Here is a 27,258-nt window from a genome sequence, read left to right on the forward strand (position 1 = left end):
GCCATATGGGCGGTCCACTGGGCCTGTAATGGGTCGTTACATTATCATATCCTTTTTATCTTAAACCTAGAAGAAGTTTGATTAGACCTTAGTTCTTTTGAATCTCTATCATATCATATCCTTTTTATCTTAAACCCAGAAGAAGTATATCATATCCTTTTTATCTTAAACCCAGAAGAAGTTTGATCATTGCACCCAGTTTTTTAGCTGCTTAATCAGTGATAAAGTGTTGGATTTATTTTTTATCTTTTTCAGGACTGATTTTGTACTCTATATGGTTTTACATTAATGTTAAGTTTTCCTGAATTGGAAGGCCGAAGGGGCAGTGTTGTTTCTTATGCATTTTCCTTTATATTAGCTTTAATAATTGTTTAAGCATTTTTTGTTCTCAAGGCTAGGTGAACTAAAAAGTAATAATTCAGAAAATCTTTTGCTGGATTTTTGCATTTTAATAATTTAATAGTTTCTGCATCCCTCAAAGATGAATCCAGCATTTTAATAATATAAACAATTAAATTTCTTTGACCCTGAAAGATTTTCAACCCAAAAGATGCCATGGAAATTGCTGCTTATTAAAATGTCGTGAAATTTTTAGTGAAGATTTTATCGGTGCACGGAATGTTAAAATATCTACTATTATACAGGAGACCTACAAAAGCAGCTGTGGCTGCTGTTTCAGAACACCTCGCTGGATTGCTTCCTCTTCATCTTGTTTACAGTCAAGCCCATGGAACTGCCATTGAAGTAATATTTGTGCTACCGATACAATTATAATAAGCTGCTTGTGCTATATAGAAAATAGAGAAACTTTGAACACCACGAAATATTGAGTTATACCAATTTGCGTTTCCAAGATATAATTTCCTCTGTTGTGATTACTAGGAAGTCGCTCAAAATTGGCACTGATGTTTCAATAGTAGTTTGTTATCTGTACCTTCTTATTAGCCTTCTTATTATCTGTTCAGGGACTTGAGAAATTTTTTTTCTTGTACATATACCTTTGACATTATTGTTGTGTCATCAAAATTATTTACCAGAACATCTATTTCAGTTATCTCCTAGTTCCCCTTTGTACATCTTGTCTGGCTTAGCTAAATTCTCTTGCATTCACATAAGAATGACCAAGCATCAGATTGATTCCTTTTTCTACTTATATGTCTGAATATAATGGTGCACCATACTCACTCTTCTTGTAAAAATTTTGTTCGAACTTTTTTGTTTGCATGTTAATATCAGTTAGACACGATGAAGTCAACTCTATATTGGGGAATAGAGTTGGAATTTTATCTACTGTATTCATATTACATTTATTTTAACACATCTCAATTTGCAACAGGATTGGATATGGTCAGTAGGTTATAACCCATTGTCCGTTACCTCCCAAGGCTGGCATGTATCCCAGTTCCAGTCTGATACCATAGCTCGGAGTTATATATTGACAACTCTCGAGGAAACCGTACAACTTGTGAACTCAGCCATTCATCTTCTTGTCATGGAGCGTACATGTATCCTTTTTTGCTGTATTAAAATCTTTAGTAGCACCTGATGTGATTTCTTATTAAAAAATTAATTAAGCATCCATATTCCATTTAAACGACTGATGGTGGGTTGTAGGCAGACCTTATCCTGTCGAGATGTGGTGCTTGTTTCGGTTGCAACATCAGCCATTTTATTGAATTTCTCTGATGTTGCAAAGGAAAATAATGCCTGTTTAAAATCGAATTAGGTTTAAAGAATATAGGTTGGCTTTTATATTGAAAATTCCTCTGAAATTAAGTTTTATCGAGAAAATACTTTCTTTGACCAAATGAGAACCAGCGGAACAGACTTTCAAACTATTTTATTCCCATGAACGTGAGTTGATGAACAAGTATAAGTATGTTGTTAGTCTCTGGAGAAGAGTAAGTGCTGTTTACTGCATAATATCAAAAATTTTCCTGATCTTTTTTCATAATTAGCTTGGGATAGTTGTTTATAAATTTTGCTTTCCGTGTTCTTTTAGATTTCAACTGTTACCGGGGAACTACGTTATGCCGATGCCTTAAGACTGCTTCACACTCTAGAGGATGCGTCTAAAGGGTCAGCAAATTTGAATTACCATCTTGCTTTGATCAATGATATCTTGTTTAAATTAGTTGTTTTATGTAATTTATTTCATCCGAGTCTTCAATTTCTGTTTGGAGTTGAGGCGGCTCCCAAAAGTTTGAAGTGCTTGGGTTATTAATAGTGGCCATACATTAAATTTAATCTTTCTAAGACAATCTAAAGTATTTCTTGAAATCTACCATATTGTCGTGACATTGAAGTGCTGGAATTAACAAGTTTATTATATTGTTAATAAAATATTTTTTCTTAAAAAAAAATTAACAAGTTTATTTTATTGTTTGAAAGGATTTAGAAGAATTTCTCTTGTTTAACCCGGAAACGTAAACTACTGACATCATCTTAGAATCCTCTATAACAATATAATCTGTTGCAACGAATCTGATGCTGTGAGATCCATAATAAATTACACATTTTTAGTGTCACTGGAATTATAATCGGAGATTTTGGATTGAACTTACAGTTGACTGTTTCCTTTCTTATTCTCGTTTTCTTTTGCAGATTTGCTGATTATGTGAATTCTACAATTGCAAGTCTCCATCCAATTCACTGTACAAAGCAGAGACAAGTTGATGTAGAGTTTGACATAACCACGATACCCGCCTTCTTGGTTGTTGCAATTGTACTCTGGATCATATTAAAGCCCCGAAGACAGAAGCCGAAGATCAACTAACACTACTGGATGCTGTAATGCTAAGTATGCGAATCTCCAGTGGACGCCAACTAGGGTAGAAGAGTCTTCGTTCGACCTTTCTTGTATTCTACATCCACTTTCTCAGCCAAATCCCCCCACGTCATAGACCCTGAGAGGAGGAGAGTGCTAGCCTAGGAAAATCGTCAAAATATGCGAACCCGAATCTAATGATACCAACTTGATTTGTACAAATTTTTCCGTAGCTTAGGACATGGTTCACTTATCTCTCTTGCGTTGAGCTTTTCAGAGAATTTTGCATTTTATTGCAACTGTGGGGGTTTCTTTTTTCCATCTCTCTCACCTTCTGAGAACTACAGTTCTGGTAAATTTTCACCACTTCTTACAAATATTGAAAAAAGTTTGTTTTCGATTATTTATAATTAACATAGCAAACTAGTTGTTCGGTGTCTTTAACTTTTTAATAATTAGCGAGTGTATGGAATTTGATGTTTTTGAAAAGGATGCATATTTACACATTCTTTTATTCATCTTTTTTCTTCATTTAGTACGTAGAGACAGAGATAATGAATATATTATTGTTTACTGTTAAAAGATAAATTATTTGGCTCTCTTTTGATTCAAAAAATTATTTGGCACTCTTTAATACCCCTAAATTATTTGGAATGCCCCTAATTTTTTTTGCCTATTTTCATAATAAGTAATATCCATATTTACTAATGATAATAATTATTTTGTCTACTGTAATCATTCTAAATTTATATATTTTCAAAAATAAAAATTCTAATATGTAGATAAATATAAACAAAAAATTTATTAGGATGTGCTAGTTATAAATGATATATATAAATTTACAAATTTTTTTTATGAATTTACCTTATATATGTATATGTGTGTATATCTATACTATATTATTAAGTGTGATGACATGATAATAACTATCTAGAGAGGACACGAACTTTTTTTTTTCCAATTTTACCCTTATAATATTACACTTTTTTTTTTGTTTTTTATCTTTTTTTAAATTTCAACACAGTTTATTTTTATTTTTATTTATTTCAACCATTCAAATATTAATTTAGTTCTTCCATAATTTATCAAATTTCACTTTAATCCATCAATAATGATAAAAAAAATTGTGCACATACGTTGTATGTGTAGAGTAACTGGTATATATACATATACTTACAAAGCTTCTCGTCTTGTCAATGTTGTCATCCGTTGCTCATGTGTCAAAATTTGTGAAATTTTTTATTTGGGCTACATTTTATGGGCCGAAAACAGACCCATTCGAAACTTCCATCACGATTTTTGGTCAGGACAATTCACGGCGAGTCAAAATTGCACCACAAATCTTGGAATTAGCAGCATGGATTGTTGTTTAATGCTTCCCTATCTTCAGATCGTCCCATTTCAAGCTAATATTTGATCAAAATTTCGAATTATTGCCTTGTAACCACCACCACCAACTGCCTGATCTACCATCCATTTCTGTTAACATTTGATCCATATTTAGTCGGTGAGGATGGAGGCAGGCGCGGCGGCGGTTTCAGCTGAGAAGGCGGCGGAATCGGCTTCGTACACGTATTGGGTGCGGGAGGCGGGCCGCGATGCTGCTCCTTTGCCCACGCCCAAGAAGATTGACCAGGCGGATTTGTGCACGCAAACCAGCCAAACCCATCTTGGCTCTGCTTGGAATAGGGTATGCTTTCGCTAATTGAACGCGAGCTCTTGTTTTTCATGTTTTTCTGTCTGATGCCTTGTATTTGAGAATTTCAATTGGCGTAAATGTTTGTGACATGAAACAAAGCCTTTGCTGATTTGAATTTACACTTTACTTTATCCCCCCAAGTAGTGCTAACAAGAAAGTTTTTCACTTTAAATGTTTGTCAGGATATATGTTTTTATTCAGAAATTTTCCAAGCACAAAGATACTTGATAGTTTACAACGAGAACATTCAAATTAGAAAGACGATCTTTGATACTTTCGGATCTGAACTGGCATAAGTACATGGAAATGTCCCTTGATAGCTGTTTTTTGCCCATAAAGAACTTGAATTACCTCGGGGAAGCTCTTTTGAATTTTGTCAGTGAATTTGAGTTTTTGCATTTATTTACTTTTCAATCTGCATAGATAGATTTGGAATCATTTTTGGTGTCGTGACCATTTTTTCCGCTTAGACTTTTCTAGTTTCCGTTTTCTTGTTTTGAATGGTCAGTGGTGTTGGTTATTTCTGGGCCATATGTTTTCTGAATCGTTCACGGCATAAACAAAGATATTCGATTAAGATCTGTTTGTCCTTCTGTTTTGTGTTCGATATACAAAATATGCGATGGCCCATATAACTGCCTCTCCAACATCAATTTTTGCAACCTTTGGTGCAGTTTTAAGTTGCAGTTGCTATTTTCTGATGCCTTAGGTCTAGATTCTCTGTTGTTAACCAGAGGAATATTCAGGTTTTTGGTCTCTTGCTTTCCGTTAAATTCATAAGCATCACCTTGCTGTTTGTTTATGTTTTTTAAAAGAGCATTTTTGTTTGTTTCATACTTCTAAATTTTAATTTCTGTTTTTGTAGGCTGGAACATGGGAGGAGAAAAATCTAAATGCATGGGCTAGTGATAGGATTAAGGTTTGGATACGTTCACATTTATAAATCTTTTCTAAAATATCTATTGATTTTGTCATAAACAAGTAAATTTTCTTATATCCATCAATTGTTAAAAAAATTTCTGTGTAAACTTGCTACCAATTGTAATTGACATTGGGGGATGGACCAGTCTTCGTGTTTATCAAAGATTTAAGATGATAGGTTGAACTGAAAATGTGATATCCCTCGATTATGAGATCAGATACTGTGATGCATATCAAAGCTCAGTTTGTATAATCTTGGAAAAACAATATTTTTTAAAAACATATATGCTAGACAGATTGATTTTTAAGATCTTATAATTATAATTGTTATTTGAAATACAGTGCAAGTTCTTGAAGCCACTACCACATGACCATTTTGGCTTATCCTCGATACTCATTTTCATTCTAATTTGAAAACTACGTAGGGTTTGCTAACATTTCCATACCCGTTCTGTTGCATTTTAATATTTTTATTTTTTGATTGTAGGAGTTGCTCGTATCTATGGGGTCCTTGGAGTTCTCTAGTGGCAGGGCAGAAATTACAGAAGTTACAAAATGTGTTGGTGATGTTAGTTCTTGCAAAATTATTAGATGTCTGAGATGATATTTGTTTGAAGCAATTTATTTGATTCCTCAATTCTTTTGACATGGCCATCATGATTATTTATCATGTCTAAATGTGTGACACAGGCCTTTTTGGTTACGGTTCGAAATAAAAAACGTGTTGGCTACACCTATGAGTTGACACTAAAAGTGAAAGGTAACTCTTTTAAAATTTCATTCATTTTGGAGTTGATCTGAAATTCTGAAGTCTTATTTCTTCGGTTTTCCTTTTCACACATACTTTCTGCTCTCACATCTACAATTATGAAAAAAATTGAAATTAGGGGAATGGCATATCGGAGGTGAGAATGAGAAGGTCAAAGGGCACCTGGACGTTCCTGAGTTCACTTTTGGTGAATTAGACGACCTGCAGGTAATCAAACATAAATGCTTAAGCCCTTGTTAGAAGGAACTCAGAACAATATAGAACTAAATGGCATGTTCAGGATTTACTCGAGCTAGAATCTACGTGATAAGATCAGTAAGCAACATTTTCGTTAAATTGTTGATCCATGTTGGGGGAATCTTACGTATAGTCTTATAAATCACTGGGAACTTATCCCACAACCACGCGGAACAGTAATCGTACTATAAAAGTTTCTCATCTTCTTTTCTCTTAAGCCAATTGAAACAAGATCCCAATTTGGTGCAATCCGTGTCTTATTTTACAGATTGAAGTACATCTTAGCAAAGACAAGGATTTTAAGCCCCAAGAGAAGCAGCGGATCAACCAGGATTTGAAATCATTTTTGAAGCCTCTCCGGGAGAGACTGCTTAAATTTGAGGAGGAACTCAAAGGCCGATAGAGCTGTATGTTCCATTTTATTTATTAGGCTTTGGCTTTAGTTATCAACCAAGTCATGTACGTTGTGTTATTCCAGCACCTGAAAATCCGAGTCTTTTGTAGTCAAACATGAAACTAGACTTTATGATATTTCAGATTCTTGTGACGGGATACTGAAGATTGCGTATTGAGTAGGTATGTAGTAAAGGACCTTTTGCTAGACTTATATTTCTATGAGAAGTAACTTATGATTCGCTATCCACGCTCACAATACCTGCATTCTGTTCGAAAACATACTTGTTTACGAAATTGGCGACCCAAGTTTGGATCGTTTTCTTTTAAATATATGAATAATTTGTTTAGTTTCATGTGGTGTCACCGGCAAAAATGTCCGAGGATACAAATTTTGCGTATATTTCTTATGGCTTGGTTGTCCAAGACCACTGATAATTGATTGTACATCAAGCAAAAACCACAGCTGTTGATTAGAGACTAACCTCGAAAAAAAGAGAACTACAAGATGTTACATAATTGAGGAAAAAAGAAAGACGACTATTCAATTTTTAGTCGAATCGTTTTACTCGCTGTTACTTAAATTATATATGCACATGAATGTGTTCAGAGCCAGAGGAATTGGTTAGATCCATGTCAAGTGTTCAAATTCCTTCTTGATTTTGTGTCAATCACGATTATTTATGCATCTCGGGGTGTGTTCGGAGTTACGATCTAATTTGACTTGTCTTTATTCATTTTCTCAATCTAACGTGTGAATAAATCTATTAGTTACATGGTAAATAATATACTTGTAATCAAAAGATGGGCTTAATTGCTTAAAACAATGACAGATGAAATGACCAACAATGACCTCATTTTGAAACGGTTTGGAAGGTCGACTATTCAACTTTTAGTCGAATCTTTTCACTCGCTATTACGTAAATTATGTATGCATGTGAATGTGTTCAGAGCAAGAATAATTGGTTAGATCTTTTCAGAAGAGTGGAGTGTTCGATCACCTTCTTGATTTTGTGTTAATAGCAGTTATCTATCCGTCCGAAGCAGGGACGGATCCAGGAATAGAAGTTGGGGGGCTTGAACTCAATATGATAAGTTATATATTATTAAAAAAAATTTATATTATACCGTTCAACGAAGTTGTGCTCTACGAGATTTTAAAACATAAAATTCATCAATAATAGAGTTTACATCAATATGTTTAGGTAAATCTCGTTCAATATAGAGTGTCAAACAATCGGCAAGAAAGTCATCATCCATTTAATTGCGAAGTGCCGTCTTCACATGCTTCATTGCTGAAAAAGCCTGCTCAGTAGTGGCAGTAAACACAGGTAGTGTCAAAACAAGATTAATGTTCCATTTTGAAAAAGTTCAAGTTATAATCCTAAACAAGAATAAAATAATTATTAAACAAATAAACAAGTAATAATCAATCAACAACTCAACAACAAACAATCAAGAAACCACAAATCACGCACAGAGAAGCTATAAAAAACAAAATAAAAAATGTATAGCCGATTCTTACCTGGATTGTTGCCTTGCCGATGAGCAATTCGATTTCTTCGGGAGTCCGCAATTCTATTTTGTCGCTAAAGGGCTTGGGACTAGGGAGAGAAATTTTGTAGAATTGAGGTGGGGCGGATCAGAGAATATGGGATGAATTTGGTCTCATCCTTGTAAATGGACGGGACTTGATTGGACTAAGATATGGATGTATGACGGTTTTTGAAACAACCGTCGCTATTAGCAACGGTTTTTCAAAAAACAGTCGCTAATAGCGACTGTTTTATTAAAACCGTCGCCGATCAGATCGGCGACGGTTTTAACCGTCGCAAATAGTAGCGACGGGTTATGAAAAACCGTCGCTAAGAAAAAGTGGGCTGGACTACAGCCCAGTACACCCATGCATAAATCCGTCTCTGGTCCGAAGGTGTATTCGGCGTATGATCTTATTATGTCATGTATTTTTCTTCATGTTCTCAATCTATAGTGTGAATAAATCTATTAATTAGTTTAGAATTGTAAATTTACAAGGTTGTCTTTTTATTATTCAACATTGTTGTATTTGAATCATGACATAAATATTAGTTATACATATCGTTTTTCATCACTAATTACACAGTAAATAATATATTTATCATCAAAACAATAACTTAATATATTTCCTATCTAAATGTTTGAATAAATTTATTAATTTAGAATTATAAATTTACAAGTTTACTTTTTATTATTCAACATTATTGTATGTTAGTTATGACATAAATGTAAGTTACACTTATCATCACGTCTTCTTACTAATTGTACGATAAATAATATAATTATCATAAAAAAAATAAGCATAATCTATCTATTTTCTATTTAAAAGTGTGAATAAATCTATTAGTTTAAAATTGTGAATTTACAAGTATGCCTTTTTATTATTCAACATTATTATATTTTAGTTAGAACATAAATATTAATTACATTTATCATCATGCCTCACTAATTACACATTAAATAATATGTCTAGTCTATTTCAATTTCCTATCTAAATGTGAATAAATCTATTAGCTTAGAATAATGAATTTAAAAGTTTGTCTTTTTGCTATTCAACATTATTTTATTTTAGTTAGGCTTATCATTATGCCTAACTAATTACACAAATAATATATCTAGTTCATTTCTATATATACCCTTCGAAAGGTATAGCTTGACATGTTTATTTATTTCCATCATCAAGTAGTAATCATGATACTTTCACACTTTATTTATTGATTAATACTAATATTAAGTACAATTATTTATCAGTTATTTTTTATTAGATCTTCTAAGTTTCTTTGGTTATTTAAAATATAAAATCGCAAATTGCAAATTTTAAAACCGAAGACAGGGAATTCAAAATATTAATTCTTTATGTTTATTAGTAAAAAATTTTAAGAAAAATATGTAGTTTATAAATTGAGTTTTATATATAGTTCAAAGAGCAATTTCTTCTGTATATTATCCTTATTATCATTTATTAAATAACATAAAATCTACCATTTGAATTTTAATTTGGGAAATAACTTTGATATTAATTTATATAAATTGTTAATTATTTTATTCGTCTAATATTACAATAGATTAGACCAAAATAAAAACAAAATGATTCAAATTGTTTTTTTATTATTTGATTGATATTTTCGTGCACAACACATATCAAATATATGTATAATTTGTTTTATGGAACACGGATAGCATGATCATATAATATATATACATCATACATGCAAGCAACGTCGAAGGCGATCTTATTACGCGTCAACGCGAGATGCTAGCAAGAGCTACGTCGCAGCAACTTCACTCGCATGCACAACGTGTGTCTTGTCATGACGAGGAATTCGACCACCTAAGTCATGTGTGTTTGCCGTAGTCCATGCCTTCGTGTTTTCTCCAGGCCTATTTAAACCAGTTCCCTTCTTCACTACAAGGTATCAGCCAAATTCCAAGAAAGAAGACGAAGTATCCTATGGCACACTTCCATTATGGAGAATGGACCATATTATTCTCTTCACGAAATGTGCCTTGAAAGGTAATTTGATGTGGTGGTGTCTCATTTGCCAGCTTAATTTTTGAACCATTCACGCTCAAACATATTGAAATAATCCTCATGATCTAATCCAGTTACTCAATCTGTTATTGCAGTGTAATCCTTGCAACAATCTACACAATTCCATGAGGTCCAATCCATCCAGTGCAAGAGGAGCAGCGGGGGTGATGTTATTTAAACTTAATGTAATAGAATTTCAGGTTTAACTGTCTCGTTCAAAAATCCTGGGTCCGACTCGAAAAGTGTGTGTGTATCGATCGATATGTATGTATCTCCTAGAGGTGTATGGATTGCTATTGTTGTATACCAACTTAAATAAATATGTCGGTAGAGAGATGATTCACATCTCATTTATTGTGCTTAACAACAACTTATGTTAATTCCAAACATTGCAACAAGTACAATATTTACTGAACATGAACCTGATCACCATTCCATTTATCCATGGTTTCCAAGGATTTTGCAAGATAAGGGCAAAGAATATTATACTTAAAATCTTTTTATAAACTTTTAGAGTGAGTTTAAAGAATTTTTTTTATTTATCACTAAGCTATAATATTTTATATATAGTATCTATCTTCTAGACGTAAATCATGTATCATATCGGTTGAATAGAGTTTTTGGATTTGCATACATGAATTTGGATAATATTTCCTTTTTTTAGGTTGAGGTAGTTCAAAATCTTAATTTTAACATGGTATCAAAGTTCAGATCTACCGTTATGTGTTGGCTTGTCCATAGTTTGGACCATCTATCTGTTAATGCCTTAACAGCGTGAGTGTTAAGTATCTCACATCGGTTGGACATAATTTTTGGAAGTTAAATATATATACTTAGACGATCATCACTCTTTGAACTTTTTTTACAAGTCTTTGAGCTAGTTTTTGGAGTTGCGTAAAACTTAATTTTATCGTGTTGTATGCATTGCCATTGTACGAAATCTTAAACAAACTCTTTTGACTACGCATGAATCGCGTCTTATTCATTATATACCCCAAAATATGGATCAGAAATAACAACCCCATAGAAAGTACAATCGTTCGGTACACTTACAAATAATATGTCCAGTATAATATACTAAATACAACATAAACTATGTCAATGTAATGCTCTGCACGAGTACCAACTCAATCTCATGAAAGGAAAAATACTCCTACGCGATTATTGACTTCTTTGATCAGGGCAACCACACGACACAAACCGCCACTTAGAACCGAAACGGTCCAATATTCCAAAGGAGGCGGCTCAGCAGCGTGCATACTCGATTTCAAAAAATCACACACTAAACATAGAAGGGATAAAAATTATGCCATTATTGTCATATTTAACTCTCCAGACACACCGGTCCTATCTCCTGTGCTCTCCTTCACAGCAAGCACAGTAGGCAAATCAAGACTCATTGATAAACATCTGATACCAGCATGTGTCTCTTGCTATCTGTTTTGGCTAATCTTGTTTCGGTGGAATCATCCAAATCGAACCACGATGCACGAAATATCGTCTTTGCTTTTTCTTTCCAAAGCCTTTGTGGTCAAATACTTAGCAGCTGCTTGAGGATCCTTCACGTCCCGTACCATATCCACGGCTTCTTGATTGCTTATAACCTGTACAAAATGGCATTACCTCAAATGTTGCATATCATTCAATCAATAACTTTTTTGTTCTTTAAAATCTGTCAAGAAAATTATATACATACACAAAAGAGAATCAAATATTTAACAAAACATTAGTAGAAAACTGACCTTCCACAAGCCGTCACTTGCCAATATAAGAAACTGTGCGCTCGAATTAATGTGTGTATTACAGATGTCAGGATCTGAACTCAAATGCGCTTTAAGGTTTTCATCTCCAAAAGCACGTGCAATGGCAAGTTGGCCATTAACTCGGGATACATCTCCTGCGAAAAGGACTAGAAACATCATCAAGCTACTCTTGAATTTTAATTATTACAAAATTATTGAAGGGCATGCAACATGAAAAGTGATTTTCTCCGATCGAAAGGACTACGTTCACGGTATAAAAACTCTGACTCATTTTTCTTTGCGTAAATAACAATCAGCATTTTCGAATAAATATGATAGGAAATCATACCCAACAACAAATCAAAACAAAGAAATATTTCAGATAATTATACAACACAATCTATGACTTCTAGGTTTATGATTCCACAGCACATATACTCATAATTACATAACGGTGTTCAAATGCATGCAAAAAAAAACGAAGAGCGGCCAACAATTACCAGGAAGAGTCATCACAAAACCACCCTGCTCTTCAATCCTCCTCTTCTCGCTCCGTGGTTCGTGGTCCACGGTAAGTTGATAGCCAATTCCGTTCTTGCACATGACTGCCCTGGAATCACCGATGTTTGCCACCCATAAATCTTTTCCATCAATAACAATTGCAGTAACTGCTGTAGAGCCACCTGGTCCTAATTGTCGAGAATTCTCTAGAATGACTTCGTCAGTTGACCGATAAGCATTCTTAATGGCAGTCTTGGGATCATCCCAAAAATTAGGCTGCACAAGTTGAAAGGAAAAGGATAAGATAAATGAAAAACTTGCCATTGGATGATAGAACATCCATCCACAGATTTCTTGCAAAGTGTATTCTGGAAAAGAAATTGGATTTGGCAAGAAATAGCATTTCATAAATCAAGATGGAGTGGCAATGTTCCACAACTCATCATGGTGTATTCTGGTGTCCCCAAGGTTAAGCAATATGGTCGAAATGACCATGCACCAGTGTCAATCAGCTTGATAAACGGAGCAAATTGCAATTTGTCCAGTCAACAACAGCAAATTCCCTCCTAGACTAGTGTAAAGAATCCACAAAAATATTTGCTTTAACAGCCTAGCTCGAGTGTTGCAGAGAACCAATGACATCAGACTTCAGATGATAATGTTAGGATCCAAGCTTATGCTAAAGTAAAAGATTTGAACAACACCCATATCAAAATTTTCCTCGAGACCACTTAGACCCTAGGTTATGGAGTTATGCTAAGGCTAAATTATTTCATTTGATAAAAAAAAAATTTGCACTTTCGAATTTGTGATTCAAAGAAGCGAGTTTGATAACTGCTAAGATTTTAGATGAGAGCTCAAAAGTGAACAAAATTGATGGGCAAAAGCTAGCTCCGCTTGGGTGTGCCATTCTTTCATATCATTGGGGCATATATGAGTTTGCAAGCAAGTAAAGGTCAGTAAGATAACACGTAAATTAAAAAGTCCTTGGTCACCTAAATCCTTTGAAGAACTACTGGCACTGAATAGAAAATAATGTCATTAAAAAAATGAAAAAAAACATATAAAATAATGCCCAAAAAACAATGCATCAAAACCATTTTTTTTACCTTTCATTTTTTCATTTATGCATTTTCTATCTTACTATAGAAATGTGGTTCATCATGCATCTCAAGAAGCGTGTTATAGTCCCGAGTTATGGATCACATTATGGTGTGGTTAATGGATGATGGAGAGCCAGGAGAGGGCTTTGGGGTGAAGAGAGAACCTCAAGAACTCGAGGTTCGTTAAAGAGAACCACGCAACCACGTAAACACGTTTGAGAATAAAGTCGAGTTGTTTTATTGCATTTCAACCACTTCCTTAGATAGATACAAGAAGTTTCCCAAAATGCTAAAGATAAATCTGCAGAAATCTACAGAATAACTTCTTAATCAAATCCTTAATGACAATGATTGTATTTTATTTGGAAATAACTGAACCAAACTTGAAAAAATCTGCAGAGTAACTTCCTAATCTAATCCTTAAAAATGAGGATGATCATTTATTTGGAAATAACTAAACTACAAGATAATAACCAAATCCTATGGAAATTAGTTTAACCTTATTCTTTATTTTGAACTCCCTGTGAGTGAATCCTCTCTACACAACTTCCTTTGGTTTGGGCCGAGTGCCGACCATCAGTTGGATTATCATTGGACTATTCTTGGGCCACAACGATTCTAACAAAGAGCATAAGTTTAATAATATCAACATACTTACTGAATTCTCCTTTGAGTCATCGTAACAAGATAAGCACTGACTCCCACTCTGCTAATAATAATCATTAAAGTGTTGGTCCAAAACTAGTATGGATAGGATAAATGGATCACTCTGTTCACTGTGGTTTATTATTTGAAACTCAAGCTCCAATGACCCCCCAACAAAATTATTTAATCAGATGGGGCTGTGGAACATGGCCAACAAACTTCATGCAACTATGCTACCACCTGATTGCTGCTGACATGAATATTTTTGTGGAGCGACTGATATAAGCGCATGGTGTCCATTTTCAGTTAGAAACTAACCACTCATAGTGCACGTCAATTTACATGGTATTAAAAGAAATCTAGGTCATGTTTATATGGATGGATTCATTCTTAAGGAATGTATTTGATATGAGGATTTCAAATTACTCCAAAAGGGAAGGATTTTAATTCAATAAGACTATGGACACGGAGGAACAAGATGACAAGAAAAGGATTTGAAATTCATACAAGTCAAGATCATCAAAACAAGTCCAACTTATTTAGAATCACGTGGTTCAAATTCTTGATTTCAATTCCTTCAATTCAAATACATCATTAGTGTCCTAAGTTCTTGTCAGGCCATGCTACATAGACAACATACCAGCACAAATTGAGCTGACTTTTATTTCATGCAATTCCACCATTACTTTCAAAGTCTTCCTCTAGTGTTTAATTCATAAACCATTTTCAAAAAAATATTTACCAAGTGACGACGATCCTCTCACATTTAAAGTCCTTGTTTCCATTTTCGAAAACATTACAAGAACTCCACTAATATATAATGGTTTACACCCCATCCATTTTCGACCTTTTCCAAAGAAAACAAAGTTTATCCTTCTCATGCGAATTTTTAAAATCATTCTCCAAGCAACATAAAATTTAACTAAAAGGCTAAACCATCAAAGACCAAAAATTTGCAAAATTGAAACTTACCTCTTCAAGGATGTTGTCGAAGAGATTATCTCTTAGATAGCTTGGGACACGGTAACCAAGATGCCCATCGAAAATTGCAAATAAACCGAGCATGTGACCCTTCTTTTTCCGGTACTCAGCCACATGGTAGTCCTCCATGTCATGGCCTGCCTGCCCTTCCACCAAGCTATATCCATGTGAAACCTTAATAGTACATAATGGGGACTTAACTTTACTCTTTCCCTTTCCAGTATCTGATGAAGATATATCTAACCGAGTAGCTTTCTACAGAACACATTATATAAGAAAATCAGGTTCCAACAAAGGATGACATATCATTTTCGAAAAAGTTATTTATGGCCGATTACTTTCGGTTGCACCGAAAATTATATCTCACATCAATAGTACAAATCGTAAATTTCAAATCATACAGCAAAAGTCATAATTTGACTGTTATACAACGCATCCCACCATACAAGATAATTAGCACAATTGCTATAATAACAATCCTTGTTCTTACAGTTGCTCTATCTCGCAGCCTGGGGAAATCAAAACGTTAGCATGGCTCTATAACTATTGCAGAACAAATGTACCAAAAGCTATAGTTAGATACTAATCTTTCATCTCAAATCTTAGCCGTATTGCGGCCCATGTACTGCTTATTGGATTAGATGAGGCAAACGAAATGGCCATTGTTGCTCGCCAACAATATCGTTGACCATGCCATAGCTACTACACTTGAAGGATCATAAATTGGAGAATACAGACATATTCTTATGGATTGAAGTCTTGAACAACATAGGAACCATTCACGCATCGTATTTATTTTTTAAAAAATGAAACTTTACCAGATCATTTGCATATACACGAGCTGTTACGCAAAGAGAGAATTTATGTATTGGCCCTGTCTCAAATTCTTTTTAGTGAATTTTCACAAAACAACCATAAATAAATGATCATGTAATTTAAGGTCTTCACTGATATAGTTTGAAAAAAATACCTTGATCATGCCAAGAAGACCGCCGGCTCGAAAATTGCTCCCTTTCTCCATCTCTAAAACAAAGCACCAAATAAAAATCCAACTGAAACCCAGAAAGTGGACGGCTTTTAGATTTTAAAAAATAGAAAGATAAACAAGCGAAGGACCCTTGATTTCTTGAGTAAGATTTTGCCAACGAACTACGCGTATGCGTGTATGAAAAGTGGGAGGTGTCTTAGTCTGACGCGGGTCTTTGAAGAAAATTCTTTGAAGTTTCTTCTTCTTCTGTTTTCTTTTTCTTTTCCCCTTTAAATTGAAGTTTAATCTGCGTGTCCCTATAGAATTTGTGAATCTTGCCAATTTATTCTATTTCATCTTATGGATTAACGAGTTGCCACCCAATTAACAACATCAACTTTTAAGTGTAATAATAATTCTAAAAACGTGGCTAATATTTCTTAAGTTGATGATTAAACGCATTTACTTAAATTAGTTTTGAGATATTTATTTGATTTACCCGAACTAAATTTTATTAATTTAAGATATTTATTTGACAATAACAAAATAGTAATGTATTTAATATTGTTTATTTGCCCGGTCAATCCCACTGCTCCGATTTCATAATTGTTATATGGTTAATGCACTACTAACAAGTTTATCAAATATAAATATGACTCTTCCGTCAGGGTAATTGAACTGGAAAGAACGTATAAAACTTAGATTCAAGAGGCCAAGGTTCTGAGTTTTAATCCCACAAAAATATTTTCCGTTTGAGCTGTCAACAGTCTTTTACAGATAAAAGATCACTTTATCTGATGTATATAGCTTGTTGGCTGTGCACATATTCGAAGTTTATATCTAAAGAGCCGTTGTTATAACTTCCTTGTCATAAAAAAAATTATGACCAGATAAACGATCATAGATTTGACACTGTATCTCAAGTTTGAGTCCAATTTGTCATAAAATCTCTCCCTAAACTAAAAGAAAGGAGAGAAAATCAGATGGGAGCTCAAAAGTGAACAAAATTGATGGGCAAAAGCTAGCTCCGCTGGGTGTGCCATTCTTTCATATCATTGGGGCATATATAAGTTTGCAAGCAAGTAAAGGTCAGTAAGATAACGCGTAAATTAAAAAGTCCTCGGTCACCTAAATCCTTTGAAAATAATGTCATTAAAAATATGAAAACATACATATAAAATAATGCCCAATAAACAATGCAGCAAAATCATTTCTTTTACATTTCATTTTTTCATTTATGCATTTTCTATCTTACTGTAGAAATGTGGTTCATCATGCATCTCAAGAAGCGTGTTATAGTCCCGAGTTATGGATCACATGATTATGGTGTGGTTAAGGGATGATGGAGAGCCAGGAGAGGGCTTTGGGGTGAAGAGAGAACCTCAAGAACTCGAGGTTCGTTAAAGAGAACCACGCAAACACGAAATGGTTTAGTCACATGGTTTCTGGGAAAGATTGCACTTTTTTGATCGGTTGAAGTATCATGCAAATAGTAATTGAAATTTATCTGGATATCTCACTGTTTGATATTCAAGACCTGACGTTTAGATTTTCATAGCTATTTATTGCCCTCAGGTCCTGGTGTTGGATTATTTTACGAGAACAATTTTCTCACGCATGCCCTTTCACATTGAATTCCAGAACCATTTAGTTTTTTTTAAGTTCAGTGACAAGGTATAGTATCTTGATCCTTCCTCTTTGTTTATCCAAAAGGACAAAACCGTCATGATCATGACCTCTTTGTTGTCCAGTCAACAACAGCTAATTCCCTCCTAGACTAGAGTAAAGAACCCACAAAAATATTTGCTTTAACAGCTCAGCTCGAGTGTTGCAGAGAATCAAGAACGTCAGACTTCAGATGATAATGTTAGGATCCAAGCTTATGCTAAAGCAAAACATTTGAACAACACATAACAAAATTTTCCTCGAGACCACTTAGACCGTAGGTTATGGAGCTATGCTAGGGCTAAATTATTTCATTGGTAAAAAAATCGCGCTTTCGAATTTGTGATTCAAAGAAGAGAGTTTGATAACTGCTAAGATTTTAGATGAGAGCTCAAAAGTGAACAAAATTGATGGGCAAAAGCTAGCTCCGCTGGGATGTGCCATTCTTTCATATCATTGGGGCATATATAAGTTTGCAAGCAAGTGATGGTCAGTAAGATAACGCGTAAATTAAAAAGTCCTGAGTCACCTAAATCCTTTGAAGAACTACTGGCACTGAATAGAAAATAATGTCATTAAAAAAATGAAAAAAAACATATAAAATAATGCCCAAAAAACAATGCATCAAAACCATTTTTTTTACCTTTCATTTTTTCATTTATGCATTTTCTTACTAAAGAAATGTGGTTCATCATGCATCTCACGAAGCTTATAGTCCCGAGTTATGGATCACATTATGGTGTGGATGATGGAGAGCCAGGAGAAGGCTTTGGGGTGAAGAGAACCTCAAGAACTCGAGGTTTGTTAAAGAGAACCACGCAACCACGTAAACACGTTTGAGAATAAAGTCGAGTTGTTTTATTGCATTTCAACCACTTCATTAGATAGATACAAGAAGTTTCCCAAAATGCTAAAGATAAACCTGCAGAAATCTACAGAATAACTTCTTAATCAAATCCTTAATGACAAGGATTATATTTTATTTGGAAATAACTAAACCAAACTTGAAAAAATCTGCAGAGTAACTTCCTAATCTAATCCTTAAAAATGAGGATGATCATTTATTAGGAAATAACTAAACTAAAAGATAACAACCAAATCCTATGGAAACTAGTTGAACCTTATTCTTTATTTTGAACTCCCTGTGAGGGAATCCTCTCTACACAACTTCCTTTGGTTTGGGCCGAGTGCCGACCATCAGTTGGATTATCATTGGACTATTCTTGGGCCACAACGATCCTAACAAAGACCATAAGTTTAATAATGTCAACATACCTACTGAATTCTCCTTCGTGTTGTTGTAACAAGATAAGCACCGACTCCCACTCTGCTAATAATAATCATTAAAGTGTTGGTCCAAAACTAGTATGGATAGGATAAATGGATCACTCTGTTCACTGTGCTTTATTATTTGAAACTCAAGCTCCAATGACCCCCAACAAAATTATTTAATTAGATGGGGTTGTGGAACATGGCCAACAAACTTCATGCAAATACGCTACCATCTGATTGCTGCTGGCATGAATTTTTTTGTGGAGCGACTGATATAAGCTCATGGTGTCCATTTTCAGTTAGAAACTAACCACTCATACACCATAGTGCACGTCAATTTTACACGGTATTAAAAGAAATCTATGTCATGTTTATATTGATGGGTTCATTCTTAAGGAATGTATATGATATGAGGATTTCAAATTACTCCAAAAGGGAAGGATTTAAAATCAATAAGACTATGGACAAGGGGGAACAAGATGACGAGAAAAGGATATGAAAGTCATACAAAGGCAAGATATATCATCAAAACAAGTTCCAACTTATTTAGAATCACGTGGTTCAAATTCTTGATTTCAATTCCTTCATTCCAAATACATCATTAGTGTTTAAGTTCTTGTCAGGCCATGGTACATAGACAACATACCAGTAGAAATTGAGCTGACTTTTATTTCATGCAATTCCACCATTACTTTCAAATTCTTCCTCCAGTGTTTAATTCATAAACCATTTTCAAAAAATATTTACGAAGTTGTTCTATAACTCCTATTATGGTCTTGAAAAATATGACCCAGAGAATGTACATTGTGTATATATATTTCACCACTTGAAATAAAGAATTGATTCTCACAACATTTTCTATTTTCACAACTAAATCTCATCCAAAAGTTTTTCCAAATCCAGCATATCCCAGCTCTCCGAACTTGAAACAACTTCGTTCTCCTCATTCAACAATTTGTCCAACTCCAGCATATCCCAACTCTCCGAACTTGAAACAACTTCGTTTTCCTCGTTCAACAGTTTTTCTAACTCCAGCATATCCCAACTCTCCGTCCTTGAAACAACTGTGTTTTCCTTATTCAACGGTTTTGCCAACTCTAGCATATCCCAAGTCTCCGACATTGAAAACCCTTGGTTTTCGTGATTTGTTGGATTGGTAATAGATTCTGAGCAGATATACTCGTCAACACAGATTAACTGGCCGACTGGATAATTCATAGGATCATCAACATGAGTACTTGAATTGCATATCCTAGCTTCTTGTTTGAAGCTAGGAGGTTGAGATCCATTGTCTGCTTCGAGCTCCCCATGTGTGTCAATATCATAAACTTTTGATTTTCTTTTGGATATATAAATCTTACAAACCGACCATGTTTCTACCTGGAATGAAATTCATTTGTTTAACATTAAAATATATATAGAAAGTAGTTATAAGATAAAAGGATTAAGCATGAAAACAAATATAATTGTTCAAAAGAAAAACAAAGTGAGTATATATTCATATATCATACCGTATTGGGAATATCGTTGATTCCATGCAGTGTATACTCGTGCATAAGCCACGGGGTCTTCTCACCCTTAGAGGGAATTCCTCTCAAGTACTCCAATCCCTTCCTATATCCGACAATTCTACCATCGTAGAATACGGCCTTGTTAGCCACACTAGCCCTCCAATATCCGTCTCCGGTGGTTCTTTTGGCTCCTTTTCTATTTTTACTTGCTTCTCGTATGCTGAAAAAGTGCCATTCTTTCTTGCCATTTGACTGATATAAATCTGTAAAAAAAAATATTAGTTAACAATATTTGATTATTAATTTTATATGTCATATTGTTTTCATACATGCACGAAGCAATATTAAATTTGAGAATGAATTTACATAAATCAATTACCGATCGAAGAACTTTTCCGTGCATGGATATTTCATGACTTCAAATATTCAAAAACTTGTATTATCAATATCGATTTTTGTGAGTGATAGTGTAATATTTTTTATAATTAAAAAACGAACAATATCAAAGAATACTATAATTACTTACTTGTGAGCGTCTCCGGATCAGTTTCATAGATGTTCGTCTCGTTGATGAAGACGTTGGAATATTGTGGGTTCTCTACCTTTTTTGTCAAGTGATAAAGGAGTTCGTGATCCCCAGGCGCAAACCGTACTCCGTGCGAAAAACCATCCATCGATTATAGTATTCGAACAATTTTTTTTTAATCAAAAAGCGAATACGGATGGATGTCTGCGAGAGTCTATAGATAGTCACGTATGAGTCATAAAGAAAGGCCAGCAATCGGGTTTGACAAAGTAAGACAGAGTTTTAACGAATGAGTACTTCTGTATTTTATAGATGGATTTTCTCTTATGGTTCTAGATCACCGAGATTTTTAAGAGAATAATATAACTAGATATTTTTTAGATAAGAAATCTCCATGATTTTCGAGATAAATATGTCTAGTTTATCACCACCAAATTTCAAATTTTGAGCTAGAATTTTCGAAAAGTTGGCTCACTTCAATTTCGAAATTTATGATTTGTGGATCAAAATTAGTGAAATCGAGTTTGTGATCAGATAAGATAATTTAAATTATTTTCGTTACTCCTTTTCTTAAGCTCTGATAGTAAAACTATATAAAATATTTAAGAAATAATTTTTCCTTTTCTAATTATTTTAAATTGTTATAATATTTTTTTTGTAAAATAATGTGGAGGAATAAATATTTTATTTGTGTACGTGTGAAGTTCGAAGGTGATCCGATTAATATTTCATTACTCTCTTCTTTGGTTTTGTGATTTTATTTTTATTTTTTTATTTTTATTTTTATTTTATTTGCATTCATGGGGACATAATTACTTGTATCACATTACGTACACTAAGATAGTCATGCATCCATAGATATGCATCAGCATTCAGCAAGCAAAGACAAAAACAGACACCAACCAATAGTAAATACGTTTGTACTCAAACATAAGTGTCTGTCGGATTTTGGATATTCTTAAATACTCATCCAAATTATTCACAATCTAGTCAACAAAAATTGAAATAACAACAATAATAATAATAAAGTCTATTATAAATCGAAAATCCAATATCACAAATTTATTTTCCAAATGGATTTTATAATCAGATAATTTATATCCACATTCTAAAAAAGGCGAAACATTGATGCATTTTCATATATCACTACACATATATCTTTGTGTACTAATTTTAAGGGCATATCATCATTCAAAATCAATATGAAATGTCTATATTTTTGGTTATTTTCAAATTTCATCAACGTATATTTTTTAGATATATTTAAAAAAAGAAAAGAAAATGGAATACAAGGGGCAAAATAAAGATGAGAATGGGACGATGGTGTTTGCTGAGGGTAGCTGGCTTTATAAATTACGTGTTCCCTATGTTATGTTACCCTTTCCGGGCAATAATGATAGGGAATCCCATTAGTTGTGATCCGGACCCATTAATAAATTATATATATCATAAAATATAGTTTCATACCTTGATCATCCACAATATTCTTTATATTTGTGTTCACCGATGAGATATCACTCGTCTTTTAGATATATAATTTGAATATGTTTAATCACATCCAATAGATGAATAATATTTTATTGTTGGACACAATGAATTCACAGCATATAAAACTATGATAAAATATATTTGATATTATCTATTTATTGAACTATTTATATTATATAAAAATTGCATTTATGTCGAGATTCGATCATAAAAACTTCTCCCACGATGCAAATAATAATAATTTCCTACATGACATTTTTACGGAAATGTAACCAAACATTACATTATATTTTAGATGCATTTTTTTGATCGTTCATTTAATCACCTTAGCTTCTTTGTTTCACTTATAATATCAAATTATTACAACAAATATATATGCAGCTTGATTGCTTTACACAATTGGAAAGAAACATCTATTTTGTTTTATAATTTTTTTAGTAATATTCAATTATAAATTTTGTAATTCTATTTAAGATTATATCATAGGATATTAAATTGTCAAATAATGAATACCTAATAACTTATTTCGAAAATTTAAACTAAATAATTTGACAGAATATTATTACAAATATGTTATTAAAATAGGAAATATATAATATACATTAATAACATGTTTGTATCTTTTAAAAGAAATGGTATGATCTGTAAGTTAGGTATCAAACAAAAGGGTTGCTATGCAAATTGGAGTTTGGTTGATGGCTTCTCAATAATTGAACAAGCTGCTCCATCAGCCACCTTCATTATAGATTAATTTGTCAAGTTTGCCAAAACAAAAGGAAAAAATTGAAATATTGCGTTAGTAAATCAAATTAATTCAAACGTTACGCATACAAATTGACCTTGAGTTGGGATTCTATCAAAACAGCTTGAAGCTCGATTTGAAGTTGTAACCCATGAATTATTTCGGAATGGATTTCTATTTTATAAATTAACTTGGATGATCGTAAATGAAATTTGAAATTACAATACCAAAATAAAAAATAAGCAAATTTAAATTACCATTTTGACTATTTTCTTATATGTAGATTTAAAATTTTATAATATTAATTTTAAAAAACATGCATTAAATTTTTTTGTCGAGTCTATTCTTCATGATATGTAGATTTAAAGTTTCGTAATATTAATTAAAAAACACGCATTAAATTTTTTTATGTCAAGTCTATTCTTCATGACCGTTGTATATATATATATATATATATATATATATATATATTATTTGTTGGACTGTCACGTATATATAAACTAGGAGAGGAGGCAAGTGTTACTGGAATTTGAGGCCTTTTATCTTGCAAGAAATGAATGACTCACAAAAGAAGCTTACAAAGAAGAGAAAGCTATTCATTTTCGCAGCATTTGCATCTTTACTAGTTGTGGCCATTGTAGCCACCACAATTGCCCGAGACCGAAAGAATGACACCGCCACCGACGGCGGCGCGGCCCAAATGCAGGCGGTGGTCAAGTCCACTTGCGCAGTTACACTGTACCCTGAGCTCTGCGTTTCCACTGTCCACGCCGCCGCGACGGCTGCGTCCCTCGTCATAAAGAGCAGCAAAGATGTACTCTTGACTGCCCTGAACTACACCATCTACACCGTGGAGAGGAACTACTTCACCATCAAAAAGACCGCCGCCGGCCAATCCTTGACGCGGAGGGAGAAGACCGCGCTGCATGACTGCCTGGAAATGATCGACGATACGCTGGAGGAGCTTCGCGAGTCGGAAACTGAGCTGAAGTACTACGGATTCAAGAACTATTCCTTGGCGGAACACAAAGAAAACCTGGAAACTTTACTCAGCGCCGCGCAGACGAATCAAGATTCATGCCTAGATGGATTCTCCCACGATGAAGCTGATGAAAAAGTCCGCAAGGCTCTCATTAAGGGCCAAATGCACGTTTTCCGGCTTGTTAGCAATGTGTTGGCCATAATCAAGAACTTGTCAGACACAGAAATCGCGGCGAATAATTTTCCCAACTCCCACTTTTCTGTGCAAGGGAGGAAGCTTGGTGAGGATAGTCAGTGGCCCGCGTGGTTGTCCACCGGAGACAGACGCTTGCTGCAGTCGTCTGCGGTGACCCCCGACGTTACAGTGGCTGCAGATGGGAGTGGGAATTACCGGACAGTCTCGGCGGCGGTGGCGGCGGCCCCGGCCAGTAGCAGTAAGAGGTATGTTATCAGGATTAAAGCTGGGGTTTACAGAGAGAATGTGGAGATTCCGAGGAGTAAGAGGAATCTGATGTTCGTCGGAGATGGGCGGACAACGACCATCATCACGGCGAGCAAGAACGTGGTTGACGGCAGCACCACCTTCAATTCCGCCACCGTGGGTCAGTCTTCTATTTTTTGCTCCTAATTGTCGCTATCTAACCTTTACTTGCGGATAACATATTAACTGTAAAGGGCTTTCGTGATAACCTTGGGAAACGAGTCGGTGCTTTGTGAAATCAGTCCTTTGGGAAAATTGTGAAATATCTTTAATTATATGATCTTCGAGTCTTTTATTTTTCAAATATAAAAATTCAAAGATATAAAATAATGTATTAAAATATAATGCGGTGATGTAATTATTTTTTTGAAGAGTGATAAAAAAATTGAATATAAAATAATGATTGTACCCAATAATTGAGAGTAAGTCTCATGTGAGACCGTCTCACGGATCTCAATCTGTGAGACGGGTCAACCATACCCATATTCACTATAAAAAGTAATACCCTTAGCATAAAAAGTAATACTTTTTCATGGATTACCCAAATATAGATCCGTCTCACAAAATATGATCCGTGAGACCGTCTCACACAAGTTTTTACCATAATTGAAAATGGGTTGCAAATTATTTTCCCCGGAAGTACTATGAAATAACATGATTTATTTATTTGCCATTTCAAAAAAAAAACAAAATACTTTTCAAAAGATAAATAAACAAATACTGACCTTTTGTTTTTGTGAAAATCGATATACGATTTGTATTAATTACTGAATATTTGAAATTAGTAATCGAAAAGGCCATGTAGTGAGACCGGTTTCTAGTCCAATGGTCTCACCCGCCGGATTAATTGGCCTCCCACCCCAGGTTTGACCTCCCTCCTCTCACGAGTAATAAAAAAAAAAAAAAAAAGGCCATGTAGTTTTAAAAAAAATTTATTTTATTATCACGATTTTTTATGGAAATTTTTTTTTATTCTGAAATTTTATTATGATTTTGAAAACATGCATGCATTAAAGGCAATCTATCCCATATTAATTAGTACAACATTAAAGCCCCCAAAATGTATATTATATTTATATTAAAAAAGATATTTATATTATAGTATTTTAAAGCATTTATTACGATTATTGGATAGTAGTGGAAGTGGTTTATTATTCTTGTTGAACATATATTATATATATTCTATACTTTGTTTGCATACAAATTCAATAGATAAATGATCTCATTATTGCTCCAAAAATTTCTACAATAAATTAGGCAATCAATCGAATTAGATAGATATTCTTTCAACACAACATACATCATCGAAAGTTATAAAATAACTCTACTAGGTAGATATTTTTTGAAAATGCATTAAATTATATATTTTTTAAACAAAAAAGAAATAAAATATCTATAATATTGTGATCTTTTGCATGCAGCGGTGGTGGGAGGCGGGTTCCTGGCCCGAGACATCACCTTCCAGAATACGGCGGGGCCGTCGAAGCACCAGGCGGTGGCCCTCCGCGTGAACGCCGACCTCTGCGCCTTCTACAGATGCGACATTCTCGCCTACCAAGACACCCTCTACACCCACTCGCTCCGTCAATTCTACGTCGACTGCTTCATCGCCGGCACCGTCGACTTCATCTTCGGTAACGCCAATGTGGTGATCCAGAAATGCGATATTCACGCCCGCCGCCCCAACTCCGGCCAGCGCAACATGGTCACAGCCCAGGGCCGCGACGATCCAAACCAGAACACCGGCATCGTCATCCAGAATTGCAAGATCGGCGCCACCTCCGATCTGAAACCCGTGCAGAAGAACTTCCCCACGTACCTGGGCAGGCCGTGGAAGGAGTATTCCCGGACGGTGGTGATGCAGACGGAGATCAGCGATGTCATAAATCCGGCTGGGTGGTATCCATGGGATGGGAATTTCGCGCTTAACACGCTGTTCTACGCGGAATATCAGAACACGGGTTCGGGGGCGGCGACGGCCAACAGGGTTACATGGAAGGGATTTAGGGTGTTGACCAGCGCGGCGGAGGCGCAGCCGTTCACAGTGGGGAGATTTATTTTCGGTGGATCCTGGCTGCCGGAAACCGGCTTTCCGTTTTCCTTGGGGCTTTAATTTTGTTTGTGTGCTCCATTGTCGTCCTCCAGGCTGATTATTATTAGTACTGTGTTTCACTGTAATCTATCTTTTCGTGTTAATGGGAGGAAATCCAATTCAAATTTCTATTTCTTGAATAATTTGCTGTAATAAAATGGTATGTTTTTGTGTTAATAATACAGGCATGCATGCAGCTTCGTTTTA

General features: G+C 34.5%; 4 protein-coding genes, 1 long non-coding RNA gene and 1 pseudogene across 5 annotated transcripts; 3 read left to right on the forward strand and 3 right to left on the reverse strand.

Moving 5' to 3' along the window:
- Positions 1-3,225, forward strand: part of LOC140825810 (uncharacterized) — a 32,364-nt pseudogene extending 29,139 nt beyond the window's left edge.
- Positions 3,226-4,036: 811 nt separating this feature from the next.
- Positions 4,037-7,032, forward strand: LOC140825817 (uncharacterized). Its single transcript, XM_073187800.1, has 6 exons — positions 4,037-4,457; positions 5,332-5,385; positions 5,875-5,955; positions 6,078-6,147; positions 6,275-6,363; positions 6,662-7,032. The coding sequence occupies exons 1-6, from the start codon at positions 4,281-4,283 to the stop codon at positions 6,794-6,796; spliced, it is 606 nt and encodes a 201-aa protein (XP_073043901.1). The 5' UTR covers positions 4,037-4,280; the 3' UTR covers positions 6,797-7,032.
- Positions 6,846-8,582, reverse strand: LOC140825818 (uncharacterized). The gene is made up of 2 exons (XR_012116747.1): positions 8,251-8,582; positions 6,846-7,868 (listed from the first exon to the last, which is right to left on the reverse strand). It is a non-coding gene; the product is annotated as an uncharacterized lncRNA (long non-coding RNA).
- A 2,798-nt stretch (positions 8,583-11,380) lies between these two features.
- LOC140825813 (probable protein phosphatase 2C 44) lies at positions 11,381-16,559 on the reverse strand. Its single transcript, XM_073187786.1, has 5 exons — positions 16,297-16,559; positions 15,318-15,581; positions 12,597-12,873; positions 12,097-12,251; positions 11,381-11,958 (listed from the first exon to the last, which is right to left on the reverse strand). The coding sequence occupies exons 1-5, from the start codon at positions 16,345-16,347 to the stop codon at positions 11,821-11,823; spliced, it is 885 nt and encodes a 294-aa protein (XP_073043887.1). The 5' UTR covers positions 16,348-16,559; the 3' UTR covers positions 11,381-11,820.
- A 3,541-nt stretch (positions 16,560-20,100) lies between these two features.
- Positions 20,101-21,415, reverse strand: LOC140828689 (NAC domain-containing protein 72-like). Its single transcript, XM_073191614.1, has 3 exons — positions 21,268-21,415; positions 20,742-21,004; positions 20,101-20,610 (listed from the first exon to the last, which is right to left on the reverse strand). Exons 1-3 carry the CDS (start codon positions 21,413-21,415, stop codon positions 20,101-20,103), a joined length of 921 nt encoding a protein of 306 aa, XP_073047715.1.
- Positions 21,416-23,995: 2,580 nt separating this feature from the next.
- Positions 23,996-27,258, forward strand: LOC140825812 (pectinesterase-like). The gene is made up of 2 exons (XM_073187785.1): positions 23,996-25,080; positions 26,381-27,258. Exons 1-2 carry the CDS (start codon positions 24,051-24,053, stop codon positions 27,070-27,072), a joined length of 1,722 nt encoding a protein of 573 aa, XP_073043886.1. The 5' UTR covers positions 23,996-24,050; the 3' UTR covers positions 27,073-27,258.

This window comes from Primulina eburnea, chromosome 3 (genome assembly GCF_022965805.1).
Source record: "Primulina eburnea isolate SZY01 chromosome 3, ASM2296580v1, whole genome shotgun sequence".
Taxonomy (NCBI): domain Eukaryota; kingdom Viridiplantae; phylum Streptophyta; class Magnoliopsida; order Lamiales; family Gesneriaceae; genus Primulina; species Primulina eburnea.

Bases quoted from the DNA above. Each gene is read 5' to 3' on its own strand.
- LOC140825817 (XM_073187800.1), top strand. From the start codon at position 4,281: ATGGAGGCAGGCGCGGCGGCGGTTTCAGCTGAGAAGGCGGCGGAATCG. The intron at 4,458-5,331 runs GTATGCTTTCGC...CTGTTTTTGTAG, and splicing joins TTGGCTCTGCTTGGAATAGG to GCTGGAACATGGGAGGAGAA. The intron at 6,148-6,274 runs GTAACTCTTTTA...AATTGAAATTAG, and splicing joins GTTGACACTAAAAGTGAAAG to GGGAATGGCATATCGGAGGT.
- LOC140825813 (XM_073187786.1), bottom strand. From the start codon at position 16,347: ATGGAGAAAGGGAGCAATTTTCGAGCCGGCGGTCTTCTTGGCATGATC. The intron at 15,582-16,296 runs GTATTTTTTTCA...TGTGTTCTGTAG, and splicing joins GTCTTCTTGGCATGATCAAG to AAAGCTACTCGGTTAGATAT. The intron at 12,252-12,596 runs GTAATTGTTGGC...TCCTTTTCGCAG, and splicing joins TTTTGTGATGACTCTTCCTG to GAGATGTATCCCGAGTTAAT.
- LOC140828689 (XM_073191614.1), bottom strand. From the start codon at position 21,415: ATGGATGGTTTTTCGCACGGAGTACGGTTTGCGCCTGGGGATCACGAA. The intron at 21,005-21,267 runs GTAAGTAATTAT...TTTTTTTTACAG, and splicing joins TGATCCGGAGACGCTCACAA to ATTTATATCAGTCAAATGGC. The intron at 20,611-20,741 runs GTATGATATATG...ATTTCATTCCAG, and splicing joins TCAACGATATTCCCAATACG to GTAGAAACATGGTCGGTTTG.
- LOC140825812 (XM_073187785.1), top strand. From the start codon at position 24,051: ATGAATGACTCACAAAAGAAGCTTACAAAGAAGAGAAAGCTATTCATT. The intron at 25,081-26,380 runs GTCAGTCTTCTA...TTTTGCATGCAG, and splicing joins CTTCAATTCCGCCACCGTGG to CGGTGGTGGGAGGCGGGTTC.